The sequence below is a fragment of the Lissotriton vulgaris genome, chromosome 2_1 (assembly GCF_964263255.1).
Source record: "Lissotriton vulgaris chromosome 2_1, aLisVul1.2, whole genome shotgun sequence".
Taxonomy (NCBI): Eukaryota; Metazoa; Chordata; class Amphibia; order Caudata; family Salamandridae; genus Lissotriton; species Lissotriton vulgaris.
This window is the reverse complement of record NC_141687.1, coordinates 1,876,088,378-1,876,115,700: the sequence shown is the minus strand read 5'-3', so window position 1 is coordinate 1,876,115,700 and position 27,323 is coordinate 1,876,088,378. Positions and strand designations below refer to the sequence as shown.

General features: G+C 46.4%; 1 protein-coding gene across 1 annotated transcript in view; it reads right to left on the bottom strand.

Moving 5' to 3' along the window:
- Positions 1-2,837: 2,837 nt before the first annotated feature.
- The window catches only part of IGF1R (insulin like growth factor 1 receptor), a 1,159,892-nt gene continuing 1,135,406 nt past the window's right edge, over positions 2,838-27,323 (bottom strand). The window contains exon 22 of the mRNA XM_086958078.1: positions 2,838-4,001. Within this exon, the coding sequence (XP_086814204.1) occupies positions 3,635-4,001 (367 nt within the window). The 3' untranslated portion in view covers positions 2,838-3,634. The remainder of the gene's footprint in view (positions 4,002-27,323) is intronic.

Genomic DNA, 27,323 nt, shown 5'->3' with positions numbered 1-27,323 from the left:
GATATGTCATGAAATGAAATATATTATTATCTAGGACTTGACCTCTCTCACGTATAGACACTGAGGTGCATCAGATACGTGTCTGTTTACACGCCTTTAAGAGTAATCTTTGTGGGACAGATCTTAGTGCGATAATCAAATCTCGGTTTATAACATCTCACTAGAGGAGAGGGGAAGAAAGTTGTACTTCTTGATTACCCTATTTTAGAATGCTAGCAACTGGTCTCATACAATGCTGGCTCATGCTAAAAAGAAGCTGACGGATGCTATTTGTACCAGAACTTGGTGACACCACCAAATTGAAATTAGGGGCATCTTGTAGGAACCTTTCAATATTCAAGATAGCTAGAGACTCAGTTTACAGAAAGGGGAAATAAAATCCAACAAAGCAGAATGTACAGAACAATCAAGTATATCAAACAGAGATTGAAAAGGATGACTTAATTCAAGATATATCAAGGAAACCGATTGTGTCTGAGATAGGAGTTCTTATGACTCCGCCTTAAAGCTGACACCCTATCCATGTTCCAAGATCCACGAGTGTCAATGGCAGAACTTTAAAACGCAAACCCGGGATTAAACTTGGAAAGGTACTAACTCTGGGAGGTGGGAGTGCATCCTTTTGGACGCCCTTCAACAACAACAAAAAAACCATATTGTAACGTGACTGAAGTTACTATAGTGATCAATTGCAATATTCAACGAACCCCTCTATCTTATTTTAAACACAAACAGAACATGAGATGAAATACTCACTAGAACGTTCTGTCTGCTTTTGGTTCCAAAAAAACATGGTGCGTCCGCTTGGAAATATATGGAGCACTAGACCCCATGTAGAATAATCTCTTTTTGACATTACGGAACAAGATTATGGACCATAGTATTTCTCGACTACTGACAAGACATAATATCTTCAGGTATTTTACGTCCATTTTATAGGAAAGAACATATATCAACCACATCTGGTTAGCAGAGCATCAGAATTGCTGGCAGGGTTCTTCATTTCCCCTTCCGCATGTAGCAAGAGACATCTTGCTTCTTTACTGCCTCAATGGATGTTTACTGAAGGAAACAATGCATATCTTGGATAAGTGGGCATTCTTTCAATAAACATCTTCAGCAACAGAATTGAAGAGGAGCAAGCATTTACAGGGCAGTCCAGTAATTTTAAAGTAGTATCCGAAGACCATAAAACAGGAAGTCTTTATGATTATTTACTGCTTACTGCAATATGTGTTTTTAATGAGAGTAATGGCATCCTTGCCTGTTATTACTGGTGGTGTTTGCTCTCTTTGCAATTGCTTCCAATGAGAAAACTTCTTTATCCGAGGAGATTGGAAAAACAGATGCACACTCAAAGCAGTATTGGTGTTGCGGTGTGAAACTGGCAGAAAACTAAACAAGTCCAGTGACTGTGGTCCACATTGGGTACAATCACATGTAAAGAAATGCATTCTCACCACATCACTAGTCAGAGAACAAGGGGAACACATTTTAAATATGGACCACATAATTTGCTTACTTAAATTATTTTAAGAAGCATCATTAATCCTTGAAAAATGTCAACTTGTAAAATGATCCTAAGCCATTGCTATTAACAAGTTCTCCTCTAGCCCAATATGCAATGTCAAAGACGTCACAGCATCAGGATGCCTCTCAGATCATTGCTATTTTCCTCCCATGTCCATTTTTTTTAGAAAGTTGGTCAATAGTACTTATATGTTTTTCAAGAAGAAAAAAGTCCCCTCATGCCAAGCAAACCTAACAGATATTGCTCCTGGGATGGAACGGCTAAAAATAATTGTAACAAAAACAGTGACCCAAAAACCGAGTGTCTGCAGCTAAACTGATATTGTGTTTAACAATTATAAAAATATACCATGTGTTGCAATCAAAGTAAGAAGCGAGGGCGAAAGACTTGCACAACAACAAATAAATGAATATGGAGCAAGAAAGCACATACTTTAAAAAAAATAAAAAAATCCCCATTTTTTTAGACCTGAGTTTGTATCACGCCTTGCATTGTAACAGACTTGAACATGGTATGGGTTGAGGGTGGAGTAGGGATGATATGGTGCAACAGTGCACGTACTATCACGTACCCCGAAACATGTCCGGCAAAGCTGCTTTCTTTGCCTCTCACACTGTGCGCCCTCCAAAGCCCATTCTACCCACAAACTACAATGTCAATATAGTAAGTATTCCTGGACTGAGGAGGAGGGAGTGGAGGTCGATAAAGGATTGAATGAGAAAATGGAACAGAAATATTCATATACCAAGGCATCAAACAGTTCATGGCAAATCATGTTACAGGTATTTGATACTGGGAGGAAAAAATAGATAACACACTATAGTACAAAGCATAAGAAATTTTGTTGGAATTTGGGAGCGGTACTAGGATTTGGAAAAGGAGGCAGGTTGAAGAGAAGGGAAGGGAATTCAGACCTGAAGATTTTTCATAGATTAAATCCACAAAGATAAAGAACAAAAAAATAGCAGCTTTTTTCTGTACATAGATGAATAATTGAACCGTAAAAAAGTTATAAAAGTGACACAAAATGATGCTTGACTTACGCAAGTGATCCATGGTCTAACACAACTGCTTGACCTTTTTGAGTCTTAACAGAGAGAAAACGTCAACAAAGCGTAATATGCTTACACATTTTTTCTAACTGCCTCCTCTTTAATATCTACTTTCCCACAAACCTACAAATGAGGCAGACTGCGTGTCTTGAGGATCTGGTTCCTTGCATCTTTCAATGACTTGTGATTGACTGTCTATGTGGAGTGTTTTTCAATTTTTGTCCCATCTTCTTGTTTCTTTCTTTTTTAAGAAAAGTTTTGATGCACCATTAACAGGTTCTTCCGAGTTATCGCTTTGCTTGGTTTCCTCTCCCATGTGAAACGTGGATGAGGGAAAAAAAGTGCCCAAATTACAGCATCAAAAATAATTGCTGAGACAAAAAGTGATAATCGATGTGAAATAGTAAAATGAAAACCAGTGTACCATGGTATGGAGTGTATTGGTCAGTAATCTTGGTTACTGAAAGAGGTGAATAAACCCTGATAGAGCCTGCGTCAAGGCCCACAAAAAAAAAAACAAATTAATGAAAAACAGTTCAGTTTTTCCTTTTTGGCAAAATTTGGCAGCGTTGAAAATGGTTGTAAAGTTTGACGAGCAATGGCCCATTTTTTTATTGTTTCTCTTGTTTCTAAAAAGATATAGAGCAATATTAAAAAATCCAGTCATATTATAATATGTATTTTGCATGAAGATCTGTAGTGTGTAGAATCCCTGCATTCCTTCTGGTCTGAAGAAAGTGCCTGACGTCAGTCAATTCAACGCAGGAAAGCAGGGACAGAAGAAATTGAGTTAACCATTTTGAGAGTTTGCACGTGTTGCCTCTTTGATGTTGTCCATGATGAAACAAACATCTGCTTGCATATTGACAGGTAGGGGGAGGAAAAAATATTTTTTTGTTTATATTTCTTTTATTTTTTTACTGAAAAGAGGATTCTTCAGTTGCAGCAATGGCAGTTCTGAAAATCCACTGAGGTACGGTAGGCATTTTAATTTATTGTTTGTTGTTTTGTAATGTTTTTGTGGGTATAAGTATATCATTCTGGTAGAGGATCAGCAGGCCGAAGACTGTGGCAACGGCAGGGACCTCTCATTCTTTCGCCCCCCGTTCATGTGTGCGTATGACTGTCTCTCGTCAAAGCTGGCCCTTAGGACAACAACTCCTGGGCCATTCTCAGTTGTGTGCCCTGAGTGCTTGTCCGTATGTTGGAGGGTGGAGGAAGGATCTAATGGAATGCTCTCCATGTTCTCTGCCTCCAGGTCAAGCTCCTCCATGTCCGGGGGCTTATTCTCATCACTGTAGAAAAATGAAACCTCTTTGAATAACGGATCCAACTCGTCCTTGATGCTGTTGATGATTTCCAGGAAGGAAGGTCTCATTTTTGGATTGTACTGCCAGCACATTCGCATCAACTCGAACCTGAAATATAAAAAAAACACAAATTAGAAAAGTACTTAACTATGGATAATGTAAGGTTTCAATATGAATGAGGGACATTTAAATACTCCTGCTGAATAAACGATTAACCATACTGGTGTAGTCATTCATGGCATAAAGAACTAATGCTAATCTTTGGTCCCTATCGTCCTGTCGACTTGAGAAGTAGCAGTGAAAAAACCATGATTTTCAAGGGGCAGAGAGTTGAGATGCAGTATGAGTTTCCCAGAAAGAACATTTCAAAACTAACTCTTTCAAAAGTAATAGCACACCTACTTTTGAATGTTTTTTCAACGTTAAAAAACACTCACTAATATCTCAAAAATTCGCAGGACAAACCATCTATGAAACAGCTGACCATGAATTACCAGATATCAATTATTTCTTCCCTCAGCTCTATCTTGAAGTGTAAACAAACCACAAAGCCTTTGCCATTGGCTAACCTTTGTTAGCTAACCACCTAGTGGGCAAAAATATAATTACTATTAAAACAAGCACCTGCAATGCAATAGGTCTCGCATTTATGCGAGTTTGAGCTATTGGCATTGTAAATGAAAATGCCTTTTATTTATGCTTTGGTTTTTTTTTAAAACCTAAATAAAGGGCATTGTCAATTACAATGCCAATAGCTTACACTCTTGCAAATGCAAGACCTATTGCATTCCAAATGCTTGAAGGCATTGCTGAGTTGCCCCCTTCTGTCTCCCATGGCCCCTGAAAAGCTCCCCTTTTGCTACGATTTAAATAAGCAAGCCAGTGGTCACTACTGCGCATAAGACACCCTCCTGCCCTCTTGCAGTAATGGAAACTCATTAAAGAAAATAGTTCTTCCAGACTAAAGAAGACGTACGTACTGTGCCACTCCTCATGGAAGGCTACAAATGAAGACAAGGTGGTACTAAGGAGGTACTAATAACAAATCAGAAGCCAGCATTCGTGAAGGGCAATGACGCAAGCCAATAACAAATATGGGCGGAGAGTGGGCGGGGCTTCAAGTACACACTCCAATACAGCATGGCTTGCAGAGCAGCGCATGCGCTGCCCAGGCTCGACTTAAAAATAATTTCAGCAGGGTAACTTCATTTAAAGAAGTAGTCTTCACTAAAACCCTACCAACATACTGAACTCACAAAAACTGCATACAGGCATATATTATAGCAAAGCATTTGGATTACTGATAAACATTTTCATTTAAAAGAAAAAAATTGAATGTTCCTGCCCAGCCAAACCATGCATTATAAAAGAAAAGTCCAGTTTCTGTGAACTACAAGCCACTAAAGCATTGCTTGAAATATTTTTAATGGGGCACCTAATCCCTTTGCTAGGAAGGCATACTGCTTAGTCTCGATCCACAGATGAATCAGTCTTACAACAGACAGCTAACTGGCTGTGCATTACGCCAGGGACTGTGAGAAGGGGTAGATAGTGGTGGTACATTCAGGACATAAAGTATTTACTGAGCTTGTAGATGGTTAATTATTTATTACCATCCCTATGTGACCTAAACTTCAGCTCAGGTTTAAAAGACAGTCAATGGCAAATAACAAGCATTACTGACTGATGCTATAGTCAATAAATAATGACTTCTTGGAGTTCTATTTACATTTGAAATCACTAGATCGTTAGTTTCATTCTTGGTTTGTGTCCCCATAACCCCTCAATAGATTAATACCCACAGAGACAGTTATCACATACGAAGTATACTAAAATTTCTCTATAAAAACATACCAATATTTTTTTTTGACATGGCAGGCTAGACAAACGCTAACGTTTCTGTTATTTTTTTATTACTGTGATGTTTGAAGAAGCAACATAGCTACAAAAAGAATACAGTCAAGACAAATTTGACACTGTAGCTTTAAGATAGCGAGCTGGAGCAGGATACAGTGATGTGTTAGAATCAGCTAATTTTAAGATGGCAGGCAAAGATGGAATACCAGCTGAAATTTACAGAACATATGCTGACTGGCTGTCCGGTGTGCAACAGACTACTTCCTACTACAAGTCTCTTTCAGGCCACTCTATATGTAGAACGTAGATTACAAAGTACAGCGTAAAGTAATTTTGCAGCGTGAATCTTTCTGGATTCACTATGCTGTGCATTATTCCGCGGTCTAGTGGTTGGGTCCGGAATCGTAGTCTTTTTTCTGTTTTTTTTCTTTTTTCATAACCCAGGTGGGCGTCGACGTCCCACCTGTTGGTGTCCTTCCTGCGACGTCGGCACGCTTCCAGCGGAAGCTCCCACCTTTGGGCGCCATCTTCAGATTCTTTTTTCCGCCATTGGGTCTGGATCTTCACCGAGAGGTTCGAGAGTTTTTGGAGAAAAAGAGAAGATAAAGACAGAAAACCACAGAAAAAAGTTGGAGAATACATATCGCAATCAAGACCACTGAACCGAGACGACCAAGAAGGAGGAGAACATCAAAAATGTCGACGTCCAACAGAGAATGAGCACATAGGGGGCCCCCTGAGTGCAGGAATGGACAAAACATCTTTTAAATTCTGCTGAAATTGCCACCACAAATATGCGCAGAAGGACCAGCAACCTCTGCCTGCTGGTCGGCCACGAGAGCAAGGATTGCAACGCCTGCTCGGTTTTACCCCAAAGACGCTCAGGGTAAGAGATAGACAGAGGAGGGCCAACTACAACATGCAAGGCCAAGGTAAACCTCCATTGCTCCGGGACTTGTGCCTCTCCAGTGGGGAAGAGGACAACATCGCCGAGGGACCAGATCACTACACGGTCGTAGAGACAGATACGTAAACCACAAAGGAGGTAAGAGACGTCGAACCCTAAGACCTTGACAGAATCTCGAAAATCAGAGTCAGACTTTCGAAAAACAGAGTCTAAGTCCTCAAAAGGAGCACTGGCGCTGAAACATTCGACGGACGCAGCTGCATTCAGGGACAAACAGCTCAGCGGATCCTACGAAAAGGACTTCCAGTCTGCGAAAACACAAGAAAAGCCTAGGTCGTCGAAGCATGTCCCCGAAAAGGTGCGCTCGACGCCGAAGGAAAAGGACTCAAAGGCAATTTCGATGTCGACATCGAAGAGATCGTCCGAAACCCGACGCCCAACAGGCCGCTGAGATGGAGAGAAAAAAGAGCAGGCTTGAGGCAGAAATGGACAACATCCTGCGAAGGAAAACGGAATTAGATGAATGGATGAAAAGGTTCACCATCCCATCGAAGCCGATGATGATCGTCGAGGACGAAGAGGAGTTCAATGCCGAAGAGCCGCCGAAAACTCCGGAGCCCCAGGAATACCAAGAGGAAGACGGCCTATACTATTACGAGGAGGGAGAAGGCGAGGAAGACCAACAAACAAGTTTGGGCTCAGCATCCTGTGTGGCGCAGGACCTAGATGCCGAAAGCCGGAAGAGGCTGTAGAAAATGTATCCTTCGAGGCCTTCCCTACCAGATAAATTAATTAATTAATTGTGGGTTTGTAATGCGCTAGAATCGACTCCCGAAGGAGTATCTCTGCGCAGTAGACCGATGGGGAACCCGTCCTGGCTGTCCCTGTGAGATGGTCCCTACTGGGTATCTCCAAGGTGAAACCAGGCATCCCCGGCGTATGTGGGGGGCCGTTGTGGAGATGAGGCAACCTAATGCCCAGAGTTGCCGAGTGTGATCCCTGGTTAGAGTAGGCACCGAGATGAGAATTATTGAGTCCGCTGACCCTGGTCCACGACCCTGCCGCGTCGGGAATTGAACCCTGGTCCCGGGCCATCCTCTGCTCTCGGGTCTAACCAGTGAGCCACACCACTCCACAGATGACATCGGCATCTACAATATGGTCATCAGGATTACGGCAGCAGCATATAGGGTGAAACTGGTGGAAGAGAAACCAAAAGCCTGCTTCCTCTTAGAGACCCTGCTCTCCACTCAAACTAGGAGTAAATTCCTCCCCATGCTCCCAAATGTACTGGACCAGGGAAGGGAAGCATTCAAGGAACCATCAAGCTGCAGGTCTGTCACACCTAGGACAGAGAAGAAGTATAAACATTCCTCTAAGGACCCACCATACATCCAGGGATCCGTCACGGCTGACTCCATCATTGCAGCAACAGCCAGAAAGAGGGCCACTGTTCCCACAAACTCAGGCACACCTCCAGACAAGGAAAGTAAGAGGATAGACCTCACTAGAAGGAAAATAGAGAGGAATGCAGCAATCCACTGGCACATTGCCAAGTCTAATGCCCTACTCAACAGGCATACGTACCAGCATTGGGAGGAAGTCGGACAGCTACTCAAACACCTCCTTGAAAAATACCAACAGAGAGCAACACACCTGGTTGGGGAAGGCAAGAACATGGCAAACTCATGCCTAAAATCAGCCCTGGATGCGGCAGACACATCCAGCAGGCTCATGATGATTGGGGCTACAGAAAGAAGGTATGCCTGGCTGAGGATCTCCGGTTTCAAGCCGGAAGTCCAGAATAATATTCTGAACACACCCTTCAATGGAGAAACACTGTTCGGAGCGCAAGTAGATGAGAAACTGACGCAACTCAAGAAGGAAAATTAAACTGCCAGGTCCATGGGGGCGTTGCAATTCAGAGGAATGAGAAGGTGCACCCCGATGCGGAGACCAAACAGAAGAGGGGGAAACCAGCCGGGAACGTCACATCAGACATTCCAACAGAACTACCAGGGCAACAACCAAGCGCAGCAGGGCCAGCAACAGCAAACCTGGCAATACCAGCCTAGGGGCCAGGCCTTTCGCGGAAGGTTGAATGGATGAGGACAAAACAAGAAGAGGGGGGCAGCAAACCACCTCTAAGTGACTCCTCTTCACCAAAGGTGCCCACCCATGCAACACCTCTAGGGGAGGGGCAAAACAAAATAAGCAGAAAAGTTTTACACGCACTCAAATCAGGGATCGACGAACATGTAACACCAGAAGGAAGCAGACTAAAACACTTCTTCCAGGAGTGGAAGAAAATAACAACAGACAAATGGATACTGAACATCATACAGTTTGGATACTGTATAGAACTGGAAAAGAAGCCTCCAAGCAGGAAACCAAAAAGAAAGGCGCGGTCAGCAAAAGAACTCGCGTTACTCCTAAAGGAAGCACAAGAACTCCTCCACAAGGATGCGATAGAAACAGTACCATTCAAAGAAAGAAACAAGGGAGTGTACTCAAACTACTTCCTCGTACCAAAGGTGGACGAAACGTTAAGACCCATCCTGGATCTACAGTTCCTAAACCAGTACATAAAGACAAAAAAATTAAAAATGACATCCCTACAAGAAGTCATCCCTCAGATAAGGGACAGAGACTTTATGTCCACCATAGACCTCAAAGATGCCTACCTACACATTCCCATGAACAGACAACACAAACATCTACTGATATTTGCCATCGACAAAGCGCACTACCAGTTCACAGCCCTGGCCTTCGGACTACAATCCGCACCAAGGGTTTTCACCAAATGCCTTGCAGCGGTAGCAGCGCACCTACGGAGGGAAGGCATTCATGTATACCCCGAACTCGACGACTGGCTAATAAAAGCAAGTTCCTACAAACAATGCAAATACACGCACAGCGGGTCACAGAGACGCTGACAGAACTGAGATTCTCAATACACTGGGGGAAATACTCAATGGAACCAGAACAAGTGAAGATCTTCCTAGGCGCACAGATCAACACCACAATGAGCAAGGTGTTCCCCAGCGACAAGAGAACACTTGCCCTGCTGAAGGAGACACATCAATACCAGAAGGGGCGAGCTCTGACAGTGAGGACAGCAAGCAAGATAATGTGGATGAGTGCGTCCCGCATACACCTTGCCCCAAATATACGACTCCACATGAGACCATTCCAGGAATGGCTCCAACAACAATAGTCACAAGCTACAGGGAGTTGGGAAGATCTAGTGGTTGTAACGTGCGCAGTGCAAGAGGAAATAGCGTGGTAGAACAAGGAGAACATAACAAGGGGGAAGCCTTTAACACCACCAAATCCAACAGTGACCATCACCACATACGCATCCCAGAGGGGATGGGGAGCACACATGAACCAGCTCAAGGTGTGGGGTCTGAGGACCCCAACAGATGCGATCAAGCTCATAAACTACTTGGAACTAAAGACAGTGTTCCTTGCTCTAAAAGCCTTCCAGAAACAACTGTACAGCAGAGAGTGTTGATACAAACCGACAACACAACAACGATGTTCTACATCAACAAACCGGGAGTAACACAATCAGTTGCACTATCCAACCTAGCGCAAGAGATATGGAGAGGGGCCATCCCACTAGGAAAAGACCTCATGGCTATACACCTACCAGGAAAGGACTATGTAGAAGCAAACAGGCTCAGCAGACAGACATCAGCATCCCACGAGTGGGACCTCAATGCACAGGAAACGCAGAAGCTATTCAAGAAGTGGGGGACACCAAAAATAGACCTGTTTGCAACACACCAGAATGCAAAATGCCAATACTTCGCATCCAGGCAAACAGGGGAACAATTCCAGGGGAATGCCTTATGGATAAGCTGGTCGAAAACATTTGCCTATGCTTTTCCCCAGATACCACTGAAACACAGAGTACTTAGCAAATGCAGAACCAGCAACATGACACTGATTCTGGTGGCACCACAGTGGGCCAGGCAGTCCTGGTTCTCTCAAATAGTGGAGATGGCACAGTGACCACCCACAAGTTTGCAAAAAGAAAAGACTTGCTCTTCATGCAAAACGGGGAGGTACTTCATCCAGAGTCAGAAAGCCTCTGCCTAGCTGCATGGCTCCTCAAGACGTAGAGTTTGCACACCTAAAACTCCTAGAGAGCACACTGCGGGTGCTACGGGAGACAAGGAGACCTACCACAAGGAAGTGCTATGTGGCGAACTGGAAAAGATTCACACAATGGTGCATCAGGGAAAAACTACACAAGAATATGACCAAGGAATCAACTGTGCTAAAATATTTAACAAACCTGCTAAAAACAAACCTAAGCTCTACCTCGCTGAGAGTACACCTAGCAGCGATAGTAGCCTACACAAGAGGAGAGACAGGAAAGAGCTTCTTTACATCCCAAGTAGTAAAGAGATTCCTGGAAGGTGCTAAAAGGATCGCCCCACCAAAAAGGATGCCGCCACCAGCATGGAACCTTAATTTAGTTCAAACAGAGCTTATGAAAGCGCCTTTCGAACCCATTCATAAGGCCTCACTAAAAAATGCTCACAATGAAGATAGCCTTTCTAGCAGCAATCACGTTGCTACGCAGGGTAAGCGAGCTACAAGCGCTGACACTACAGGAACCCTACATTGAAATACACAATGACAGGGTGGTAATGAGAACGGACCCACATTTTATGTCAAAGATGGTGTCAAGGTTTTACATGAACCAAACAATACAGATACCAAGCTTCTTTCAGAAACCATCTACAAGCACGGAGGGAGCACTGCACACTCAGGATGCTAGAAGGACAGTAATGCATTACATGGAAAAAACTAAAGAGCACAGGAAAACAGAGCAGTTCTTTGTGTCCTTCGCAATCAGTTTCCTGGGAAGACCAGGAACAAAGGGCACCATCGCACGATGGATCGATCAAACTATACAATTTTGCCACAAGCAGGCAGGTCAAGAACTACTAGGAGGGGCACAAGCCCACTCAGCCAGAAAATAGGCAGCAACATGGGCATCAGTGCGCACGTTCACTAAGCACTACTGTGTGGATATACAAATGAAGGAGTAGTTTCTTACCTGTAACTCCAGTTCTGTAGTAGGGGTATCTATGTTATAGTCATAATCTTGTGAATAGTCCTGCCCATGTGTGTGGACCCCGGAGCAATCAAAATAGTCTCTTAAGTTGTCTTCTTCTGCAGTCCTGCATAGACACTTAAGAGAAAATCAACAAGCATTTGCAATGCAATAGGTCTCGCATTTACACAAGTTTGAGTTATTGGCATTGTAAATGACAATGCCTTTTATTTATGTTTTGGTTTTTAAAACATAAAATACAAGGCATTGTCATTTACAATGCCAATAGCTTAATCTCGCGTACATGTGAGACCTATTGCATTGCAATTCCTTGTCTGAAATTGAAAGAACATGCTTTGAAAACTGGAGGAGGGTGAGGGGAGGACTCTGTGTGTCAATGCAAGCCAGATAGCTGCACCGCAACTCAAATGGTATCTTGGATGCCGGCTTTGGTAACGCTGTAAGACAAGCTACACCTCTACCTTGCAAAGTTAAATGACTCCTTCCTCCACCGAGATACTGAGCCGTGACCTTTACACTGCCATGGTGAAAGGCTCACACTTCGAGGCATCAGTTACGCGGGCTATGAGGTACTGCTTCTAAAAAACAAACATGACAGAATCCAGCAAAGCAGGGATAAAATCGGGAAACACTCCCCCCCCCCCCTCCCTCTCTACAAGACAGGGAAACAGAGAGTGAACCTGTAAGCCCATACACGTCTGAAGGCAGCCAGCGAGTTGCTTGTAAGGTACTCACAGCTGTGAGGTTCCCATGCTGCTAGACAGATTCTGTAGTGAAAAGAGTACTAGAAACGCTTTTTTGACGCTTTTTTGAAATTGAAGGACATGCTTTGAAACCTGGAGGAGGGTGAGGGGAGGACTCTATGTGTGTTATTAAAATAACCAGCGCAGAATAGGCAGTGTGCTGTGCTGCTTACAAAAAATGTAAAATGGCGAAAAATTAGAGTTTGCAAGCCACGCCGAAGAAAACAAAGATGCGGCTCGGCAAACATCAGAGCAGACCCTTTAAGGCAAACAAAGGGATTCCCAGAGTGAGAGATAGTCCGTGGCGCAGCAGTTAGAGCTGACAACTTGAGAGCTGGGGAATCCAAGTTCGAGCCTCGGTACATCCTGCCGATTATGGACAAATCACTTAATCTTTCCCCCTGGTCGCCCTAAATGCACTAATCTTATTTAAAATGGCGTTGGGCTGTCCACATGGACCGTCCTAAAAGTGGACAAGGCGGTAACCCAAAAGCCCGATATTCAATCACGCATCAGCGTTTAACATAAATGATGACACGTGCCAACTGAAAAGAAGGGTGGGGCTTACAAGTCGCTTCTGAGTCCGTATTGATTACAAGAAGCCCTCGCATACGGAACAGCGCTTTACGCTGCAACGCCAGGCGAGACCTAAAAATGATTAATCAGTTGTAGTCCTGGTTCTGCATCATTGTAATCTTCTTTGCAATCATACATGTTGGGCCCCCGGTGAAGATGACATATAGGCACACCTCAAAACAAAAGGCACCCGGTGCGCAAGTGGTTAGTACTGTAATGCTGGTGATAAAATCTGTGGACCAAAGGACCAAACTCTAAAATAGGCAATTCAGAGTAAGTTTGAATTGAAGCGACTGCCATTTGTTTACAGACACATACCATTAACCAGGAATAGGGTGTTGTTTTCCCAGGTCCAATATGCATAGGCCATTCTTGAAAGTTTAGGTCCATGCTTGAAATGGAGCTTCCATTGTTGTTTGATGCTAAAGTGGTTAAGTTAAACCTTGGGGATGGGGTGGGGGGTGGTCCAGTGACGTGGGGGCGAGGAAACAATCCCCTGGTAGGATATATATTTTATTTATGTCTTTCAATTTCCCCTTCCCATGAAACGCTTTGTAGAGCCAGAGTATTTATGGAGAAGTATGCTTTATAAGGAAACTGAATTCTATTTGTTTGCTTACTTTTAATGTCAAATATATAGTTTGGAGTACTTTTGTCGAAATAATCCTCACCAGACATCTTGGGATTTCTCATTTTGGCAGGAGGTCCTTCACCTGGTAGGCATATGCAAGAGCCTCCGCTGACCAGGAGGCTAGGCAGACAGCAATTGGGATCTAATTTATCGTTCTCAGATTTCTGCCTAAACTAAACGGAATTTTTGATTTCTGTATACAAAATGAGCACATTAAATTATTTATTTTTGCCTTGAGAGAGAGAGAGAGCATTTAGCCGATAGCTGTTTTCTAACTAAAGGTAAAAGAAAAGTACTGATAATAGGCTGATAGTAAGAAATGTAGATGCTGGAGGGTCAGTCATTCATGCACACATGTTTCCTGAACAAATTCGCTAATGTTTTAGCAGGTGGTCTATGAGTAAGAATATTAAGACGTGGCACCCCAAGAGAAGGTTGTGGAGACAATGAAAGTAATATTACGCTCTATGATGCTTGCCTGCACTGAGGTGAGCTGCTTGGGAACAGATAGGTTATTTTTTGATTTACTGACAAGAAAAGTACGTTCAACATAAGACTTCAACAAAGTAAAAAATATGCTTTACATTCATTGTGAGAACCGGAAAAAAAGAGAACAGAAAACTCCCACTGTAAACAAACAGGGCTATTTTCCCTCAAACATAGCAAATTAATGTAATTTTTTTGCGACAGATTTAAAGGACAGTGGTCACAGGACATCTGCATTTTGGCAGATATCCTATACATCTTCCCTGTCATTCAGCTTCTCTATTTTGAGGGTAGCGGAAGGCAGCATCTACCATTCCGAAATCCATTTGGCTGCCAAGATATCAAATGAAATGGCATGTCCTATCTAGGGCAGCTAGTCAAGGGGCATTTCTATTGGTATACCTTCTATGTAGGACAGCACAGTTTCACCAGAAAGCATTGAAATTATGCCCAAAGAGCTGGGAAAAAAACTTTTCAGTGTGTCAAGGACATTTTATATGTTGGTTTTAAACATGGACGTGCACATTAAAGGTACATTTTTTTTTTAAGTGCGCTATTAGAGACTTTCAGGATGGTAGCTGCAACAATCGTATGGTATTTACCACAGGAAATGCACACCAAAGCAGAAGGGAACTCAAACTTCATATTAACCCACAGTAGTCATTATAGAAAAGCATATCTGTCAAGAGAAAATAAAGATGAGTATGAAAAGAAAACACACACATGCCTTAGAGTTGTATGTTTCCATTCCATGAATTACTTTCTCAATATAAGAGCCTCCCTAAAATATCAGCCTGTTTTTAGCCAAACGCTATGAATTACCTTTTTAAGGCTGATGTCTTTAAATTAGCTGAATGTCTGTAATTTCTTCTCCCCCTCAGTTCACTAACTCCACACATGCTGTCCTAGTCTCCCAACACCTACCTCTATTGCATTTAAAAACAAGCCTCTCGTTAGATGGTAAGCGTGACTCGAGCGAGTAGAGAGCTTTTATCTGGAGAGAAGGCCACTGCGCGTTACAAGCCTCTTTGTGGACCAACAAAATCACATGGGTTGTACGACGTCAGCGCGTTGCAAGCCTCACTCTGGCTTATTCTCCAGCCAGTGGATGTTTATTTAAAGGCAGGAGTAAACAGATGGAGGTCTGTGCTTTTTAACGCAAGACGTTGATGATTGTGACGTCGGCGTCTGGGCGAGGCTGAGGGTCTCCGGAGGAGTCGGTAAGGAGTGTGCGGGGGGGAGGGGTCTACTAGTTTGCATTGAGGTGGCGTGGTGCTCTCCTTTATTTTGTCACTCCGTGTTTTCGGTGCAGTACCCTAGTGTTGTGTGCCAAGCTGTTGACCGTTTTTGCAGTGTGTCCCCACAGCTTCTTGTGTCGAGTTTGCGCTATATAAAATATGCAAAAAAATAAATAAAAATGGAGTGGCGGTAGACGCTAGCACGTCTTTGGAAGCGCGGAATATGCACACAAAAAACCATCGAGTGGCGGCAGACGCTAGCAGGTCTTCGGAAGCGCGTCCACAACAAAGTAGCTATTGCCTCTAGCAGAGCTGTACACGTGATGCAAGCCAGTCTACAGCAGCACGTACACCTGCTGAAATCACTGAGGGCTCTGCACGTGCCCATCTCCTGTCCCACTTCCAGCTCAAGCTAAAAACATATAATGAAGCCTAAAACTACAAGGCTACATTGGCCAGCACTTCATCTCGAAGTAAAAAAGATAGCCAAATAATATTAAATTTTACACACTTTGTAAAGTTTCACACCTAGAGAAACTCCCCTTCACTAAAATCCTTTGTCATGATAGAAGGGAAGGGTTGGACAGACAAGCCCCATAGGCTGCCATTATGTGTCTGGAAAAGGAATACCGTGCCTTTAAGGAACTCTACAGAGACCCCCGGTATCCCAGGATGCACAACCAAAGGCCTTTTACTTTAGTTCTTTTTGAAGGTGTATAAAGCTAGGCCTGTAGCATTCAGTACATTATAATTTCAGCCACCGGGGAGGAGGGAGGGCGCTTATGACTATAACAGAGATACCCCTACTACAGAACTGGAGTTACAGGTAAGAAACTACTCCTTCTGTAGTAGGGGATCTCTGTGTAGTCATAATCTTGTGAATAGAATGGCAAGCCCATCCCACAAACCAAACCAGCGGTGGAAGAAACAGACAAAAACCACTACTGTGCAAACAGATTTCTCAACAAAGCCTGCCCAACTTAAGAGTCTGCTCTGGCATCAGAGTCCAGGCAGTAGTGTTTGTCAAAGGTATGGACCGACTTCCAAGTGGCGGCCCTACAGATATCTGCAATGGGAACATTAAGTAGCAAAGCCGTTGTAGTTGCTTTTCCCCTGGTGGAATGAGCTTTAGGCTTACCCCTTAAGGTCTTGTTAGCCTTTTGGTAACGTAACTGGATACAGGACACAATCCATCTAGAGATGGACTGTTTAGATGTGGCAAGACCAGTCCTGACCGAACCATAATTGACAAACAATTGGTCTGACCTACGAATGTCCTTGGTTTTATCTAAGTAGAACTTCAACACCCTTCTTACATTCAGGGAATGAAGAGACCTCTCTGCCGGAGAAGAAGGATGTTGAAAAAACGTAGGTAAAGTTATTGTCTGTGACAAGAAAATCAGAAATCACTTTAGGCAGGAACTTAGGGTGAGTCCTCATGACAACCTTAGAAGCATGAAACACCGTATAAGGCTCTTGGCAACACAAGGTCTGGATCTCACTCACCCTGCGGGCTGATGTTATAGCCACAAGGAAGGCTGCCTTCCAGGATAGATGCTGCAGAGAAGCCTTATGAATAGGTTCAAAAGGTTCCTTCATCAACCAAGACAGCACCACATTCAGTTCCCATGAAGGCGACTGACGCCCAAGAGGCTCAATCCCTCAAAAAAATCTTTAATTAAAGGAATCTGGAAGAAGGATGTTTGTGAAGGGCATTTCCTATACGTAGTTAATGCTGCGAGGTGACCCTTAAAAGAATGAAAATTAAGGCCAGATTGAGCCAAATACAAGATATATGGAAGGATGACATTTTCCAAGCAGGAGGTATGATCAGCGTTCTTGGACGTGCACCAAATGTAGAACATTTTCCACTTGTAGGCATAGGAAGTCCTGGTGGAAGGTCTCCAAGCCTCCTTGAGTATTTCCATGCAGTTGTCAGGAAAGTTCAAGTGTCCATACTGTACTATCGCAGGAGCCATGCCGCCAAACTCAACGAGGAGAGGTTGGGGTGCACCATCTGCCCCCGAACTTCGTTAGAAGGTCCGCCCGACATGGAAGCCGCACGTGGGGTTGGAGTGACCGGTGGAGCAGCTCCGTGAACCACCACTGTTGAGGCCACTCCGGAGCAATGAGGATCATTCGCGCTCTGGATTGAGACAGCTTGAGGAGTACTGCCGGAATCAGGGGAATGGGCGGAAAAGCGTACAGAAAGCTGTTTGACCAGCTGATCCACAGCGCATTCCCCAGAGTCCCCGGTTGGTAAAACCTGGAGGCGAAGTCTCGGAATTTTCTGTTTTCGGCGGTGGCAAACAGATCTATGTCTGGAGTGCCCCATCTTCCGAAAAGGTTTCCTAGTACCTCGTCGTTTAGGACCCACTCGTGGTTTTCCTGGACCAGCCTGCTGAGTGCGTCCGCCTGAGCATTCTGCACACCTGGTAGATGGGGCGCCGTTATCGCCAGTTCCCTGACTAGCCGCCAGTGCCAGATCGCCTGCGCTTCTTGGGACAGTGTGCGCGATCTCGAGCCCCCCTTCTTGTTGAGCTAATACATTGTGGTCGTATTGACCATCTGTACAAGAAAAAGTTGGTCTGGAAGGACGGATGAAAGGCTTTTAGCGCCAAATGAACAGCTCTGAGTTCCAGAAAGTTGATGTGGTACGTGGATTCCGTCTGGGACCACGTTCCTTGGATCTGTAGATGGTTTGAATGCGCTCCCCAGCCGTGGAGAGAAGCATCCGTCACAATAGTCTGTATGGGAATGTCCTTGTGGAACGGAACCCCCTTGAGGAGATTCTCTGCTGAACACCACCTTCTCAGGGACTATTGAGCGTGTAGAGACAGGTGGGTCCTGTCGTCCCAGCTCCCTCGTTTCTGGTCCAATTGATCCTCCAGACATTCCTGCATCGGTCTTATGTGGAGGCGTGCATGTGGTGTGAGGAAGATGCAAGAGGCCATCGGCCCCAGAAGAGAAGACACCGACCTCACTGTCGTGGATGGAACGGACATGAGAGCCTGAGCCTTCCGAAGGATCGATAAGCGGCGCTCCTCCGAAGGAGACACGCTTGCTCTGAGAGTATTGATGGAGGCTCCCAAGTACTGTAGGCCCTGAACCGGAGTCGGGGCGGACTTGGACATGTTGATATGCAAACCCAGCTGATTCAACAGAACGGCCGTCCTGTTGAAATGCAATTGTGCTTCCTGGAAGGTGGAGGCTTTGATCAACCAGTCGTCCAGGTACGGGTAAGACAAACACCTTGTTCTTTCTCAGGTGCGCTGCCACCACTGCCATGCAGTTTGAAAAAGTCCTGGGTGCAGACTTCAGACCAAACAGTAGAATGGTGTATTGATAGTGATTGGTGGCGGCCAGGAAGCGCATGAACTTCCTGTGTTTCCGTGCAATGGGCACATGGAAGTACGCATCTTGCAGATCTATTGCACAAACCCAGTCTCCTCGTTGCAGATGAGGATAAATCTGGTACAAGGACAGCATGCAAAATTTCTCCCTGCAAATCCATTTGTTTGCTTGTCGCAATTCCAGAATGGGCCTGAACTCGTTTTTGTCCTTTTTGCGTGCCAGAAAGAACCTTGAGTATAGACCCCTTCCCCTTTGAGACATAGGGACGTCTTCTATCGCCCTTTTCCTTAACAGGGTATTTGCCTCCGCTTGAAGTAAGCGCAGCTGGTAGTGCGAACGAACGGTGGAATAGCTGGAGGAAGGCTGACAAAACGAAGACTGTATCCATTGCAAACAATATTCAGCACCCACTTGTTCTCAGTAATTTTTCTCCACTCTGCCAAGTAATTCTGTATGCTTCCCCCCCACCGGAGCGGGTAACGGACTAGGGTAACTCCTCAGGGCTTAGAACCGGCAAGGCCCGTATTCGCCGAGGAGGCCTGCTGTCCGCCTCTGCCCATCTGACATTTCTGGAAGGGTTGTCGCTGGTATTGCTGCTGCAGTTGGCCAGCTTAGCGACCTTGCCCCCGCTGATATCTCTAGGAAGAGTAATGCCTGTGGAAGGGAAGGAATGACTTTCGCGGGTTCTTTGGTTTCTCCAAACCTACAGCCTTCAGCGTTTCCACTTCCGCCTTCATGTGGGCCATCTCTTCGTCCGCATGAGCCACGAAGAGGGTAGATCCCGAAAAAGGCAAGTTTGCAATCTGCTGTTGCGTCTCAGGCTTAAGAGAGGTAAGACACAACCAGGCATGTCCTCTCAAGTTTATGCCATGGCAGTACCCGTGCGCAGCCAGGAGAGAGGCATCCAGCACCGAACTGATGACCTGATTTGAGACCATCATGCCTTCATTTAGGATCTGGAAGTCTTCTCTCCTGTCCCTAGGGAGGAGCTCAATGAATTGCTGTAGGGACTCCCACAATGAGCGGTCATATCGACTAAAAAGCTCTGATGCACTAGCCGCTTTCATCCAAGTGGCAGCTGTACTGGAGACTTTTCTTCCTGCCGAATCCATGTGACGGCTACCTTGTCTGGAGGGACCGTAGACAAAGGGGCAGTGGAATGCTGCTTCTTGGCCACTGTCACAATGACAGAATCCGGAACAGGATCTGCTCTTAAGAACGCAGGATCAGAATTTGGGGGCCTGTACTTCTTGTGAAGTCTAGATGATGCCGACTTCACCGAGGCCGGCATCAGAAACAGCTCCATGGCCGGTTCTTGCGCTGCAACGTTTAAAAAATCACAGAGATGGAAGGGGTGGGCACAGTCAATGTGATACCCAACTTCGCTGCTCCCCTGAGCAGCCCATCCCGGAACGTCACAATGTCATCCACTGATGACACTCTAGTCGGAGGAGAGTCAGACAAAGTGGGAGAATATCTTCTATCACTGGACGAATCCGTGTGCCTGGACCAGGACCTTTCCCTCCGCCAATGATGGCGTCACCTCGTCAAAGAGCTGCGCTCACTGTGAGAGCGATGCCTCCCTCTGGATCTTGACCTTGGCTTTCTGGGCCTTGCAGGAACCACCGGCCCAGGCGGTTGCGGAAACGGAAGAGGCTGAGCCGGAACAAAAGGGTTCGGTTGTGGAGGACGAACCGGTGGTGGAGGAGGAAGAGGTGGAGAAGGAGGAGGTGGTGGAGGTGGAGGAGGTGGTGGAGGAGGATGTTGCGGAAGAGGAGAAGGCGTAGGCGTCCTGGGCCTTGAGGGCGAGTAGGTCCGGGAATAATCAGAGTCCGGTGACCTAAGAACTCTCCTCTTCTTACAAGCAGGCCTCGGGGAGGAGGCTCTGTAGGTTGACCTCCCTGAGTGCGAGCACCAGCGCCGCCGCAACAGGGGACTCGCTAGACACTATTCTGGGCTTCGACTTCCTCTTCGACGTCTACTTTTCCTTCCTTGACGTCGACCGCTTTGACGTCTCTCTTCTCGACGTCTTTCTTCCTGGCGTCGACAAACTCCCTGACGTAGAGTGTCTTCGCCTCAACTGCCCTCTTTCTCTCCTGGACGTAGATCTTCGTGTCGACGTTGAAGGCGAACGGCGGTGTCGCCTCGACGGCGAGCGCCTGCCTCTTCGGGACTCATCACGATGTCGATGGAGTGTCGACGCCGGTGAAGTCCTCGATGTCGACGCCGTCCGATGTCTCGACGTCCTACCCCTCGGCGCCGAACGTCGATGTCACTTCGACCCAGAGCCCTGGGTGGACGTAAAGCAGATGGTAGTCATAACTCTCGAGGCTGACATCAAAGCCATCGACGTCAACCGGGACCGGTGCCTTTTCTGGGCCTTTTCTTGACTGGGGAGCCCCCCAGAGGCCGATGCAGGGGCAGAGGAAGGTGACAGAGTCCCTCTATCCCTCCATGCCCAGAAGTCCCACCTGGTTCTTGATGTCTCCTCTGCTCCAGGCCTTGGAGACAAATCTTCTCCCTGTCACACAGAGTCCTCCTGGAGAAAGAGTGATAGATATCACAGGAGTCAGGGACATGGGTAGAAGGGAGACAGAGTATGCATACTCTGTGGGGGTCAGATTTTGCCTTCTTCCTACCACACTCAGGGGCACTTGTCGAATAAAGCTGGCATTGACAAACAAGAGGTAGCAAAACCTGTCAAAAATGAAAGCAACTGTAAGAGGAAAACCTCAGACTTCAAGTGAAACACTCAAAACACTAGAAAAGCTCCAAAAATTGAAGATATACCCAAAAACGTAGCGCTCAATGCTCCAGGGTCCTGCTAGCAGGAGCCGGAAAAAAGAACTGGAAGTAAAAGGCCTTTGGCTGTGCATCCGGGGATACCAAGGGTCTCTGGAGAGTTCCTTAAAGGCACGGTATCCCTTTTCCAGACACATAATGGCAGAATATGGGGCCTGTCTGTCCAACCCTTCCACTCTATCATGACAAAGGATTTTTGTGAAGGGGAGTTTCTCTAGGTGTGAAACTTTACAAAGTGTGTAAAATTTAATATTATTTGGTTATCTTTTTCACTTTGAGATGAAGTGCTGGCCAATGTAGCCTTGTAGTTTTAGGCTGCAATATTTGTCTTTGATTTTCTCTTAAGTGTCTATGGAGGACTGCAGAAGAAGACAACTGAAGAGACTATTTCGATTGCTCCGGGGTCCACGCACATGGGCGGGACTATTCACAAGATTATGACTATACACAGAGATCCCCTACTACAGAGCAGGAAAGCACAAGTAGGACAGAAAGTGCTTCAACATATATTCAACAACCAACGCTCATCTTCAACCCAGCCGCCACAAACATAACAAACCGCTACAAAGTATATGCACAGCATAGTGAATCCAGAAAGATTCACACTGCAAAACGAATAGTTTCTTACCTGTTGGTGTAGTTTTGCAGCTTGAAGATCTTTCTGGATTCACTAGCGAACCCACCCACCTCCGCCAGAAAGATGGATAGGAGGAGGAGGAAATACAAAGACAATATACAATCAGACACTTTAAAGAGACAAATCTGGAATTCCTTTACATTAAGGAAGAACTTGGAAAATATTGGTAAAGGATAAATCAATCAATCAAAGGCATTTATAGAGCGCACTACTTACCCGGAGGGTCTCAAGGCGCTGGGGGGAGGGGGGGGGGGGGGGGGGAGTGCTGCTACTGCTCGAACAGCCAGGTCTTGAGCTTCTTCCTGAAATAGAGGTGGTCTTGGGTCAGGCGCAGGTCGGACGGGAGAGAGTTCCAGGTCTTGGCGGCCAGGTAGGAGAAGGACCTTCCTCCTATTGTCGTTCTTCGGATGCGGGGGACGGCGGCGAGGGCGTGACTGGCTGATCGTAGATGGCGTTTACGAGCGTAGAAGTTGATGCAGTTGTTGAGGTAGCTCGGGCCTTGATCGTGTAGGGCTTTGTGTGCGTGGGTGAGGAGGCGGAAGGTGATTCAATGCAAGTCTCTCAGATGTCCGGAGATGTGGCTGTGTCGTGGGATGTCGAGGATGAGTCTGGCTGAGGTGTTCTGGATCCGTTGGAGTCTCTTCTGGAGCTTGGCGGTGGTTCCGGCGTAGAGGGCGTTGCCGTAGTCCAGTCGGCTGGTGACGAGGGCCTGGGTGACCGTCTTCCTGGTCTCGGTGGGGATCCACCGAAAGATCTTCCGTAGCATGCGCAGGATGTTGAAGCATGATGAGGAGACGGCGTTGACTTGTCTGGTCATGGAGAGGGAGGAGTCCAGGATGAAGCCCAGGTTGCGTGCGTGTTCTGTCGGTTTGGGTGCGGTGCCCAGGGCGGGGGGCCACCAGGAGTCGTCCAAGGCGGAGTGCGAGGCGTCCAGGATGAGGACTTCCGTCTTGTCTGAGTTCAGTTTCAGGCGGCTGGTCGTCATCCACTCGGCTACGTCTTTCATCCCTTCGTGAAGGTTGGCTCTGGCGGCGGCGGGGTCGTTGGTCAGGGAAAGGATCAGCTGGGTGTCGTCAGCGTAGGAGATGATGTTGAGGTTGTGTTGGCGTGCGATGGCCGCAAGGGGGCTCTTGTAGACGTTGAAGAGGGTGGGGCTCAGCGAGGATCCTTGAGGGACGCCGCAGATGACTTCGGTGGCCTCTGACTTGTACGGTGGTAGACGGACTCTCTGTGTTCTTCCGTCGAGGAAGGAGATGATCCATTCCAGTGCCTTCTCCTGGATTCCGACGTTGCTGAGGCGCTGCACTAGGGTGCGGTGGCAGACAGTGTTGAATGCTGCGGAGAGGTCTAGAAGGATGAGGGCCGCTGTTTCTCCGTTGTCCATCAGGGCTCGGATGTCATCGGTGGCAGCGATGAGGGCGGTCTCGGTGCTGTGGTTGGCTCGGAAGCCAGACTGTGAAGGGTCGAGGGATCCATTCGTCTCGAGGAAGGCGGCCAGCTGTTTGTTGACGGTCTTCTCGATGACTTTGGCTGGAAACGGGAGGAGCGAGATGGGGCGGTAATTCTTGAGTTCGGTGGGGTCCGCTGTTGGTTTCTTTAGTAGGGCGCTGAGTTCGGCGTGCTTCCAGCTCTCCGGGAAGGTGGCGGAGTCGAAGGAGGTGTTGATGATGTCCCGCAGGTGGGGTGCGATGACAGCGTCGGCCTTGTTGAAGACGAGGTGAGGGCAGGGGTCGGTCGGAGATCCGGAGTGGATGGAGCTCATCATGCGGACGGTGTCTTCGGTGCTGATCGGAGTCCAGGCGCGGAGGGTGGTGGTGGGGGGCGGTGGTTCGGTCGTGGCGTGCGTCGGTTGAGGGCTGAAGCTGTTGTGTATGTCCGCGATCTTGTTGTGGAAGTAGGAGGCGAGGGAGTTGCAGAGGTCTTGCGATGGGGTGATGTCGTTGTTTTCGGCGTTGGGGTCGGAGAGCTCTTTCACGATGTTGAAGAGTTCCTTGCAGTTGTGTGCGTTGTTGTCCAGCCGGTCTTTGAATGCAGTTTTCTTGGTGGCGCGGATCAGTTGGTGGTGCTTCCGGGTGGCAAGCTTGAGGGTGGTCATGTTGTCCGGTGTTGGCTCCCTTCTCCAGGCTTTCTCGAGGGCTCTGCAGTTCTTCTTGGAGCTCTTGAGTTCGTCGGTGAACCATGGGGCCTTCTTGCTGCCGGGTCTGCTGGGCGGGGTCCTCAGTGGGGCGAGTTCGTCCGCGCAGTTGCTGATCCACTTCGTGAGGTTGTCGGCGGCCTGGCTGGCGTTCGCTGAGCTGGCGGGAGGGTGCTGGCTCAGGGAAGCGGCGAGCTGGTCGGCTGTGATCTTGTTCCAGCTTCTTCGAGCAACCTGTTGCTGGTGGTGGTGGATAGTCATTCTTCTGAAGGTGAAGTGGACGCAGCTGTGGTCCGTCCAGTGTAATCCAGTGGCGTGGCTGAAGTCGATGTCTTTGCTGGATGAGAAGACAGCGTCGAGTGTGTGTCCGGCGAGGTGGGTGGGGGTGGACACCAGCTGCTTGAGTCCGAGGTTGGCGAGGTTGTCGAGCAGGGTGATGGTGTTGCGGTCGTTGTTGTTCTCCAGGTGGAAGTTGATATCCCCCAGGAGGATGTAGTCCGCGGAGGTGAGGGCATGCGGGCTGACGAAGTCGGCGATGTCCTCGCTGAATTGTGTGCGTGGTCCCGGGGGTCGGTAGATCAGGGTGCCTCTGAGGGTGGTCTTCGGGTCGGTGCGGATCTGGAAGTGTAGGTGTTCGGCGGTAGTCAGGGTGTCGTTGGTGTTGGTCGTGATGTGGATGGTGTCCCTGTGGATGATGGCGATGCCTCCTCCCCATCTGGGAGGATGAACAAACATGACACAAAAACAAGAAAAAAAGATTCCGAAGATGGCGCCCAAAGGTGGGAGCTTCCGCAGGAAGTGTGCCGACGTCACAGGAAGGACACCAAAAGGGGGGACGTCGACGCCCACCTGGGCTGCGGAAAAACCCCAGAAAAAAAGACTACGATTCTGGACCCAACCACTAGACCGCGGAATAATGCACAGCAAAAGGAATCCAGAAAGATCTTCAAGCTGCAAAACTGCACCAACAGGCAAGAAACTATTCGTTACTGACCATATAAACACCACCTATCTCACCTTATCTACCCAAATAGGTGTGGCTTTAATATACATCACAATACATAATTGAATATTAAAAGACCTTTCTACAAACTCCAAACAATACTGGCAGACGCCCCATGACTATCGGCGTTGTCAACCAATTTGGAAAATGGCTTTGACTTGGATGTGTGGAGATAGCTAAAAACTTTACTTTAGCTTATGTAGTTCATTGGGGCCATTAGCTGCTGGGTAGATCTGCTATATATTCTAACCCAAATGGCAAGGCTGCGCACAAGAGGAGAAAATTTCAAAGGCCCGTATGAACAACTCTAGCATAGACACAAAGCACAAGCGCTTGCTTTCTCCTCTGATATTTACTATATTAATTCAGTCGTTCACCAACACTATTCGAAACATAAGCGCAGATCGAGGCATTGATGTACAGGCTTATACAACACATTTCATTATTTGTGGACAACCTATTGTTATGTTCAAGTGATGGGGGCTTGAATCCACTGTAATTAGTCTGACTGATTCTGAGAAGGCTTTGGGATTAAGGGTGAGCTTGTGCATGTTTTCAATATGCCCCGATGACATGGGGATGGACTACTGAGGATCCCAAATAAAACTAAATGGAAAATTACAGCTTTTAAACACCGGTCAGCATTGGTGGACAGAACAGAGCCTGCGGTAATTCACAGTATTGTTATAAAGTTAATAATGTCACTTAGAGGTAGGGTAGGATTTTGCTGAACTCTCTCCTTGATGCTGATGGTCCAAAAGGCATTGGTTCTACCATAACTATTGTATGTCTTCTCAAACTTACCTGCACTACTAATACCACAACTGTTCAGGAAGACAAATGGGATGCTAATGGTACTTATAAGGAACGGCAAGAGGGGAAGGGTAGTCCTGGAGTAACTAGACTATCATCCACATAGGGAGGCCTATGGACCCAGATTATAAACTCTACTTAATATTCTGCAGCTGAGAAACAAGTAAAATCAAAGCTACCACAGTGCATAATTTTTCACTTCCAACAAATAAAATACCCTCAGAATATCATCTTCCTTAATAAGCAAAAGAAAAGTAACCCCAAAATGTGCTGAAACACTGATCATGCAAACAAGGCTTCTAACATGACATCTGAATGAACTCATTTTCAGAACTATGGATAGAAGATGGAGTCCTTCAAGGGCCAAAATGCCCCTGGTATAGTGCGCAAGCATATCCTCAAACAGACTTCTATTACTCTTCAATGCATGTCCCTATCCATTGTGAATCTGTGTGTCATTACAGCAATGTCTTTGGCAGCGCTCCAACAGGTGACAAAAAGCTGTGTGTCCCTCATGTAGCAGTCAGACTTGGAACAGCAGTGTTGCTGAGCGCTGTTCTGATGTAACTTGTGTATACTCAGCTTCTTTTTAGATAGCTGAAAGAAAACCATCAACAGAATAGGCTGATTAAGCTGGAATTTGTATAATGTCTCAGGAAGAAGTGACCGCTTCACTCACAAAGTCAATGTCCTGGAAAACTTTGACTATATGGCAAACCTACCAAGATTACCTACTGCCTGAAGTTAGGACTTCAAGGAAAACAGTTGTAAGGAGAAGGTATTGGCCATACAACTGTACAAACGCAGAGCCAACACGAATTTAAGGTCCCACTGAGCAGTGTGCAGCACATGGAGGAACCATAACATTTGGATGTTAAACATCAGGCTTTCTCAAGAGGATGTAAACCATTGCAAAATAGCTTCTAAAGGGTGACACATGAAAATGCTCATTGGCCTGTTGCAAAGCATATCCCATGACTTCACATTATAAAGAACTAAGTGGGTCCAAATGTTTCTAATTGTACTAAATGCAGAATATCAATCACCTTCTTCTATAGTGCTCTTTCCTTCCCTATCCATAAAGAAATCCAGAACACTCAAAGAAAGACCAGGATAAAAAAAATTGCCGCCTCCCAGGAGTGAAGCATGCAAGG